At 36.7% G+C, this 10047-nt stretch overlaps 1 protein-coding gene across 1 annotated transcript; it reads left to right on the top strand.

The window, feature by feature from the left end:
- The first annotated feature begins 1169 nt into the window (after positions 1–1169).
- On the top strand, positions 1170–8164 carry cahz (carbonic anhydrase). The gene is made up of 7 exons (XM_017404293.3): positions 1170–1310; positions 1933–2130; positions 5111–5229; positions 5397–5489; positions 6717–6779; positions 7137–7292; positions 7665–8164. The coding sequence occupies exons 1-7, from the start codon at positions 1277–1279 to the stop codon at positions 7782–7784; spliced, it is 783 nt and encodes a 260-aa protein (XP_017259782.1). The 5' UTR covers positions 1170–1276; the 3' UTR covers positions 7785–8164.
- The last annotated feature ends 1883 nt before the right edge of the window (positions 8165–10047 follow it).

Raw genomic sequence — 10047 nt, 5'->3', positions numbered from 1 at the left:
TGAGTAAATTTAGTACTCTTTCCACCTCTGATAATAATCTGTTAAGTTTAAAGAAAAGAAAGAGCGGTGGTTACAACTGTTGCCTCACAGCAAAAAGGTTGCAGGTTTGTGTAGAGTTTACATGTTAACCCCACACATGTGTGGGTTTTTTCTGGGTACTCCAGTTTGCTGAAGACAGGCACCACAACCTGGAAGAGAGACAGCAGGGTTAGAAAATGGATGGATTATTAGATGAGTCTGAGGGTGGAGCTCCATTTAACAAATTATTTCAAACAGCTATTCCATGAGCTGCAGCATCCAGATAAAAAAGGTCAGGGAGGGCTGTCAATAAATGAAAAGAGAATGTGGACCTCCAGATATTGCCATAAGAGCCTTGGTCTGACTTCTACCTCTTCTTAACGTCAATAAGAGTTCTTGTACTGATGGTATGAAGTTGGTTTTAATGTAGTATGTCAAAGCTTACAGTTGTCTTGGTACAACACCACCTTGGAGCCAATCTTAAACCACCGTCGAACTAAAATACAACATAAACTTCAATGAGATAATGCAAATAATACAATAAAGAAATAAAATGATACATAACATAGAAACATACCTTACTGGCTGACCCTTATTTGGAGGTAGAAATGAGGTCCTTGTAACTACTTTCCAGCATTCAATAAATTACTTTAACTTAAATTGGTCTTTCCGGTTGCCACTTATCCTGCTCATGCTTCACAGAGTGCATCACTCTTAAGCGTCCCAGCGAACCAACATTCCATATATTAGTTCCTGTTCAGAAAGTTCTCTGAACAAATATTCATAATACAAAAATAAAAGCATGAACTAAAATCATGGCAGTAAATCTTGGAGTGTTACAAAAAACTTCTTGTGCAAGAACAGAAAGCAGTTCAAGATGCTGTTAGGGATATACAATAGATATTCTTGGCGACTCACACCAGGGACTCAAGCATTTCTGCCAAGACACAAACATTTGTACTTTTTAATTTTTTTGACAATCTGCCGATACATGTTTGGTAACCAGAAGTTAAGAGAAATAGAGAAGATACAACAACCATTGCATCACTGGTTGGCTGCCAGACAGTCCTACTTCTGACTGTATAGCGCTTCGAGGAATCTGCCAGCAACACATGTCCATCAGTGGGAGAACTGAGACAGCCTATCAGTGTGAGGACAGAGACAGGCTGGCAGGCGTCACAGGACGATCATTTTTTGTGTGTCCTCTGTTTGACGTGGATTATTTTCTCTAGAACCATCAAAGCATACAGAAGCAGCCATGTCTCACGGATGGGGGTACGGACTGTCCAATGGTAAGGACCTCAGACCTTGCAACCCATAATAATCTACTAATTTCTTTCTGCCGCTCTGAAGTGAATTAACTTACAGCAGAGACTATATTAAAACTTATCTAATATTCTTCACTCACAACTTTATTATTTATTCAATTCACTACCAACAAACTCTTACAGCTGAGACCTTTCAACAGGTGAAATCATGTTTTTTTTGTTTGTTTTTTGTTTTTTCCTATCTGGGAGTTAAAAAACAAACAGAATTTAACTTACAGCAGATATTAAACTGGAACATTATTTACAGGTGAGTTAATGTAGAAATGCAACTTTTCAGAGAAAGAAAACTATTTAAAATTTTATGATCACATGCAAGTTATATAAATATATATTTTACTCATGTAACCAAAGTTCAACAGCTTTACTTGAGAAGGCTGTTAAATTTGACTCTCCTCACTCTTTGTTTTTGTATGCAGCTTATATAAAAAGGCAATTAATCACTTTTTTATTTATCCTTCTCCTTGTGTTTTTCTGCTGAACAGAAATGAAACAATATACTGAACACCTTTGACTCTTTGTAACACATTTGTCTTGTTTTCAAATTATGTAAACCAGTTGAATAATTTATTTAATGTTATGTTTGTAGGGCCCGACAAATGGGCTGAGAATTTCCAGATTGCAAATGGGCCCAAACAGTCTCCTATCAACATTGTCACAAAGGAGGCCCAGTATGACCCGTCTCTGAAGCCCCTGAAGCTCAGGTATGACCCCTCCAATGCCAAGGGAATTCTCAACAATGGGCATTCCTTCCAGGTGGACTTTGTGGACGACACAGACAGCTCCCGTAAGTAGAGAATACCCCCATTTAGACACACACACACACACACATCACAGTTCTTGTTGACTTACTTTGCACAAGAAAATCAAGAAAAAAAAAATTAAAAAAATTATACGAAATCCTTGCTGTTTTTTTAAATCTTTGTGTCAAGTTTTATAGTTTCATGGTTGTGTTTTTGCTAAAACTATATAACACATTTATTATCAACCATGAAATATTTTATTTTTGATCATATTATACATATTCAAATGTAACATATCAGTACCTAGTGAATTAAAGAGAAACACTAGAACCAATATTCTGACTTTTATTAAAGAATTGCTTTCAGTTTTATATTTTTTACCGATGTAAACATCTTGAACTTTGTCGGTTATATCTCTACCCTTGCTGTGTGAACTAACCCAGATAAGAGTGTTTGATGATGTAAATGGTCAGTTATTTCTTATCAGTCCTGTTTTTTTTTTCTTTTATCTGGAGGTCTACAGGCGTGTGTCAGCCAAGCACAGACACACTTTTTATTTTACAAACATAACCAAATATTTGTAAAATATATTTTTTAAATGGTAATTAGTAACTAAAACATAATCTTTCAAAATGTTTAAAGTTAAATGAGAATTGTGACAGAAACGCCAAATGTAATAAGGGAGAAAAAAAATCCCACCCACCACTATCTGAGTTCAATGATTTGCAGGAGCGCCTCTAGAAAAGGGTGGGCCACAGATGGGGGCCACCGATACTTTTAGGGTGGCACACCAAAACCAAAATCCAGAGCTGAATTTCAGGAGTTTTATCTTGCTGTTGTCTTATTTTGGGTTTTAGAAAAATATGTCATTATTGAAATTAGTTAATCATCTTTTGATACAGCCCTATTTTGTTTTTGTGTCATTTCCTGTTTTGCCTGCTGGTAGCTGGATTAATTTGTTTGCTTGCAGAATCTTTTGATTTACTGGATTTATCTAACTTTTAAACAGTTTTACATTCTAGTACACATCTTCTTTTACTCGCTTCTCCTTTCCTGGTCACGGGGAGCTGGTACCCATCTCCAACAGTCACTGTGTGAGAGGCGGGGGACAATGTAGCCTAGATGTCTGTAGATGGCATCCATCCCTCTTTGGGTGAAGCTGCTCTTCTTTCTAGGAATCCAGCCATTTTTGTTAGTCGTCCAAATGATTGACAACCCAGGGTCCAGTCCAGGAAGCAGAGTTATTGTCTTACACACCTCTTCGCTGCTTCTCCTCTGTTACCCACCCAAACCCCCATTGAAACAGTGTCAACTCGCCCACAGCCCAAATTAAATAAACCAAAACGTTATTCAGCTACATGTATATCTTATGATTATTTTTGGAAATATTTTTTAAAATTTGTTCTGATTTATATGATATTTTACTTACAGACAAATATAGTTGACTCGAATAGTTCATGGGAAAATTTTAAGTAAAAATCTCATGCAATCAGTTGAGTATAAATTAAGAATGACTCTATGCTACTTTTTCTTCTTTCAGCTGTTCCCTCTTCAGGGGTTGCCATCTCACTCAACTGCTACCACACCATGCTTTAGCTCAATTAAATTTAAAGGAGTTATGACCGGGTTTTTGTGTGTGTGCGTGTTTGCTAAGATTAATTAGCTGTGGTGGCCATCTTGACTCAGATTTATGTCGACAGTTAATCAGATGTAGATGTACATCCAATACATCCTGATGAATGAATCAGTCCACCTGATCATGAAATCTAGTCAATTCGGTAGCTGTGGATCAGTGGTTAGAGTAGTTGTCCTCTAATGTGAGAGTTGGAAGTTCGATTCCTGGCAGGAGTCACATGTCAAAGTGTCCCTGGGCAAGAGAAGAAAAGAACTGATTAGTCTCTATAAAATGATTTATTTAGAATGGCTTTGTAGAGATTCAGTGAAGTATAAATGTGTTCATGGATGGGTAAATGAGGTCACAGATTGTACTGTGAAGTGCTTTGACTGGCTAGAAAGGCAATATTTAAGTGCAGTCCATTTACTCAACTCCTAGCTGACTGATATTTATTTATTTTACCCCTGAGATGACTTTTGTTGTGACTTGGCACTATATAAATAAACTGAATTGAAATAAAAATTGATAAATTCAGTAGCATCAGCACCATCATCATATACAGTAATAGCCTGTATTCCGCACACATTTGTGCAACAACATGGATATTGTTTGGTTGTGAAATCAGCAACAAACTAAGCAAGCAGAATTATGCAAAAGTGTAGAGGTTTAATATTAGCTAATGTAGTGTTCTTTCACACTGCCATATCATTTTTGATAAAGATTTGTTTGAAAAGCCTGAAAAACAAATGTAAAATGATCCTTTGTTCAGTTAGCCTTTGGCTTAGCCTGGACAAAGATTTCTGTCCTTTTCTTTATTCTCTGTGCTCCTTGACTAATGTCATGGCTGATAAGGTACTAACTGTTGATAACTATTTTGCAGAAAAACACTTAAAGATCCCCAGAATATTCCTTCAAAGTCATTCTGTGACTTTTCAATATATTCAATAAAGAGTTGCCAGATTATATAAAGTTTAGCTGTAGATCCCTGCACGGTATATTTGATCCTTTTCAATTTAAGATGCTGCATAATGTCCCTTAGCATGTTACAAGCAGCTGATTACTCTTGCTTCCATTTCAATAAGATTAGTCTTTATGTTCATAAGGTAATGGAACTTGTTACTTTGGCAGTGTGACCACTGAAGGTACGGAGCACATAAGCAACTAAAAATACATACAACAATAAATCAGGCTTCACATCATATTTTGCTATGGCAGACAACATAAAATACTGCTTTATAGGCCAATGGGTTCTGGGCAGGACCAGATCACGTGAGGAGTATTGCAGCAGTCACAGGGAGGATCTATGTCAGAATATATCTTAGACAACTTAACCTTAGAAATATATGAAGATGATGTAAAACCTAAAATTGAAGGAGACAATGGCTAATATCTGTTGTTTTTTTACCCAGTTCTTACCGGGGGTCCTCTGTCTGGAACATACCGTTTCAGACAGTTTCATTTCCACTGGGGAAGCAGTGATGATAAAGGCTCTGAGCACTATGTCAACGGCATGAAGTTCCCTTGTGAGGTACTAAAGTTGGGAATAAGATTATTAGAAGGTCCTAACAATTGGGGATGTTGCAGTATTCTTTTTAAATTGTAAGTTGTATACATTCAAAAGAATCCTTAAAATGTCCATTCAGTTCTGGAAACTTTTCAGCCCTGGATAACAGTTTCCTCATCTCTTCACATTAGCTTCACCTGGTGCATTGGAATAACAAATATCCCAGCTTTGCAGAGGCTGCTGATAAGCCTGATGGACTTGCTGTAATTGGGGTCTTCCTCAAGGTGAGTAATTGGTGATCCATCCCACCATCAAATTAGTCTGAGGTCTGTTCAACACAGGACCGTTTTTTTGTGAATACGTAAAAAGCTTTTAATTGTTTCAGGCTTGTCCACACAAAAAGGCAATTAAGGAACCCCTTAAACAGTATTTTTGCAAATCAGGTTCTAGAGTGAGACAATCTTGAAATGCTACCCTTGTGATTTTGACAGTCAAATAGAAAACTCTTGAAAATTATGTAATCGACCAACTTCTAACCTAACCTATGGTGCTAGGTGTAGGTTCAACATATCAATAGTAACAACAGATCACATGCTTATGTTTGTGCAGCAGATGCTACTTTCTCAACTACAGCAAACCTTTGTTCACTGTATTACTTCAATGAACAGAAAAGGCTGATTAACTATAACAGACTTAAATAGAGCAGAGCAAAATGAATACACCAGATAATCTGAACACAAAATAATTTTATAAATTTAAAAAAAAATTATTGCCTTATTGAACATTTTCTGTCAACAATACTAGAAAACAAACATTGCAAAACTGATCTACAAAAAAAAGGACCTAAAGAGGACCTATTATGCTTCCTTGAACAAGTGAGGATACGTCTGTGGGGAAAACCCTTTCCTCCAGACGTCCCTAACTTCATACTAAGTTTCAAAACTGTCTATTATGTCCTTGTACTTGGTCTAACATGACTGTCAACACTGTCCTTCACTTTGTGTTCTTGTAGTTTTATGTGACGCAAAGTAGAAATTCCACTTTGTTGTCAATCCAAAAAAAGGACTTAGTTCTTACTCTTGTATTCGTTATCCTCATCCTTTTTTCTTCTCTTTGTGTTTACAGTTTGAATCATAGACATCATAATATATACTATGGTCCCTACCCAATGTTTAAGCTTAACATGCTTTATTGTTTGTTTCCTGTTTCTGAAGGGGATTTTTGTAGCAGCACCACATTCGGGCCTGGCATAGTTACTACAGCATTTTTATTTTTTGTTTCCCTGTGAATGAAGACATTTCTATAAATAGTACTGCGTTTACACAGAAAAAAATTTAAAAACTTGTTTTAGAAAAAAAAGTTCCTGTGTGGACAAGGCTTTATTCTACTAAGCAGAACAGGATGGGTGAGGTGATGAAGGTCATCATCTTTTAAGTTTGTCAGGAATAATTATTAACTCTGCATTTGAAGGAAATAAAGAAACTTACATTATGTTTGATGTTTTCATTCAGATTGGTGCTGCCAACCCCCGGCTTCAGAAAGTTTTGGATGCGTTGGATTCCATTAAAACCAAGGTAAGTCCAAGGTACAAACAAATGTAAAAGATTATATAAAACAAAGCTTTGCAAAATTCAAATGTGCCCAAATGTGCTCTTGGTTCAATTCAATTCATTTAAATTATATGGCACCAGTTCACAACAAAAGTCATCTCAGGGCACTATACAAAGGGAAAAAAAACAAGTCTAACTCAGGTCCAGATTAAAATCCATTTTAGTCAATTCAGTTCCTATTATAATTTGATAATTTGCATAGAGTATGTTATGAAATGATAAGCTCTTGGTAAGTTCAAGGAACTGATAACTCAGTTGTCATGCTTTTCATTTGCTTTTCCCTTCCTTGAACTTTTCTGTCTCATGTCCTGATACCTGTAGGGAAAGCAAACCACCTTCTCGAACTTTGATGCAAAGACTCTTCTTCCTCATTCTCTGGATTTCTGGACCTATGAAGGCTCCTTGACTACTCCACCTCTCCTGGAAAGTGTCACATGGATTGTTCTTAGGGAGCCAATAAGTGTGAGCCCTGCACAGGTGGTTATCATGCTACACAAACAAATTAACCTGCAGAAAAATTAAATTAATTACTAAAATTAAATATAAAAGGTCATTGTCAGAGCAGAGCTAGAGTCAATATGTAAAGGTTTTTTTTACTGGTGCTAAGTTCAAGCTTAATCACAAGGCAATGACCTTGAGGATATTGGACCAGCTTACTTTGTCAGCAGTAGACTGCTTACATTAAAGCTCTAAATTTTCAGCTGGAGCAGCTTTTCAGTAGTAATTTTTCTCTGCTCCTTTAGTGGTCGTAGATGTAGAAAATGACCTTGTTCTGCTAATATGACTTATTTTAATGAAATCTGGCCTTAACTATCTTTTCTTCTTTACCTTTATTGTCCTTATGTTTAGATGGCCAAGTTCCGCAGCCTCCTCTTCACTGGAGAAGGAGAATCTCCATGTAGCATGGTGGACAACTTCCGTCCTCCGCAGCCCCTCAAAGGGCGTCATGTCCTTGCCTCCTTCAAATAAATGTTACTTTCATAGTTTTCCCACACAGTGTATTTTGGGTTTTGTTGGATATTCAAACCTATTATTCCCATTAAGTTTTTTTTCCCCAGTTGACATGTAGAACAGCTTTTAGCAGTGAGAAAAAAATAGTATTATTTTTACTGTTTTCTTCCTCTGTAATTTGATTTATATTAGGCCAGTCTGCTTCACACAATCATTTAACAAAAATCATATCTGCAACAACTAATACTTTAGAAAATCATGTTTCCAAAGTAGAAGTTGTATTTTTGTAGATTAAATATAGATAAATATATGGGATGTTTTTTGCTTTAGTAGAAAAGTATTTCTGGAGATGTTTATTCTTTTTGTCTGACAATAAAAGCCTTTCTGACCTTCTTGGAGTCTTTTCTACGCATCTATTTTGTGAATGATGCTGCCAAATAAAAATATTTTTACTGATAAAATAGGGGGCAAAGCTTTTGATTGTAGTGAAGTACTACGGCTACTCAAGAGAAAAAGGGAAAAAAAGGAAGACTTGTTCCTTAATTTTATGTTTTGTTTTGTGTTTTGCGCTTTAGTTTTTTGTTTCTGTGTTTTACTATTAGAATACAAAGACCAGAGTTAAAACAACTTTGTTTAAGTTGATTATTTTGGTCTACATGCTCTTAGATGAGGTGAACCACCATGGTGCTGGTCTTTGCTTCTTTTTGTCTGTGGACGGATGATTGGGTGATTGGGGGTGAGGTCTGTGGTCTGTTATCATCTTGCAGCCACACACTCGGGGTAGATAGACAGCAGTTACTCAAAGGTTTGATGCAAAACTGTTATCAAATTTGCCCACACTTATATGAGGTACTATGCAGCAATTACAGAAAACCACTACTGTACTTATGGAAACAATTGCCAGAGCAAAAAGTCTGGTTTTCAAAGACCAGCATAGTTTGCAATGCACAGTTAACGTTAAGTATTTACAGCCTCCTGAGATCTGATGGTATTTGCATCTTTTAAAAACAAGCTAAGAAAAGTTCAGCAAAATTCAGAGATCTGCTGCACTGCTGCCTTGATTAACAAAAAAGGAAGGGGGGGGGGGGGTAAATAAAAAATAAAGAAAAACATTTCTGAACCTTTAAACAGGCTATGAGTCAAAACCATTCAGAGAATAAGAAACAATTTAAAGCCAAGTAATAATTGGAACTGCCTCTACAAATAATTAACTTTTGAAGAAAACCTGATTCACGAAGGTAACCACAGCTTAGCACACACCAAAATGCCTAGAACTGCTCTGGGTTGGGTTTTGCCTGTTTATCTTTAGTGCTTCATTCCTGCGCAATAATGACAAAGCACACTATTCCTGCAACTTTAGTGAAGCATTGTTTTATGAAGCCACCATCTAAACAATGAGTTTAGTAATCTCATAGATGGCAATTGTGGCATTTTCTTGTGTTTTCTAGTGGGGGGAAAAAATGTTGTTAAAAGGCTTAGCTGCCATTTGCAAATCAAACAAACACACTTTACCTTGACTTCTGTGAAGAAGTTTTCACATCTTAAATTTTGTGCAATCACTGGCTATCTTGTATTTCTTTGGTTCTGCCATTTCTGGTTTCCCACAGCAATATTTTTCTTTAGTTCAGGGAACTAAAGAAAAAAACTAAAGGACAACCCTGGTCCTGGAGAGCCACTATCCTGCATGTTTACTTGTTTCCCTGCTCCAACACACCTGATTTGAATAAGTGTGTCATTAACAGGCTTCTGCAGAACATGAAGAGGTAATTTAAGCACTGAATCAGGAGTGCTGGAGCAGGAAAACAAGTAAAACATGCAGGATAGTGGCTCTCCAGGACCAGGGTTGCCTACCCCTGCTTTAGTTAATCTTGTTGTGTGGAGAAGTTTCCTTTTTCAAGACAGTAGCTCCATCCAGTGTTAAAACTAAGAAGCACAATACAGTCAAGCACAAGTTTTATGAGTAGGCCATATTCCATTTTACTATAATAAAAAACATAATGACTATATATTTAGATTTTGCAGAGAGCTAATTAAAATTTGACCATGAGCCATAGTTTGGACACCTCTGTACTAAAGAGATACAGAAAAACAGTAGACTGATCTTAAGTTCAACAGTCATATTAGGGCAGTGACGTGCGGTGAGGTTCATGGTTGGTGAGGCACAGAGTCAGATTTACAAATATACAAATCCAAAAGGGTAGCTTATTCAATTGGCTACTGGTTATTTCATATCTCATCAGCGTTCTTCACACACACACACTCTCTCTCTCCCTCTCTCTCT

This window comes from Kryptolebias marmoratus, linkage group LG20, assembly GCF_001649575.2.
Source record: "Kryptolebias marmoratus isolate JLee-2015 linkage group LG20, ASM164957v2, whole genome shotgun sequence".
Lineage (NCBI taxonomy): Eukaryota > Metazoa > Chordata > Actinopteri > Cyprinodontiformes > Rivulidae > Kryptolebias > Kryptolebias marmoratus.
The sequence above is the reverse complement of the archived record's forward strand: the minus strand, read 5'-3'. Positions and strand labels throughout refer to the sequence as shown.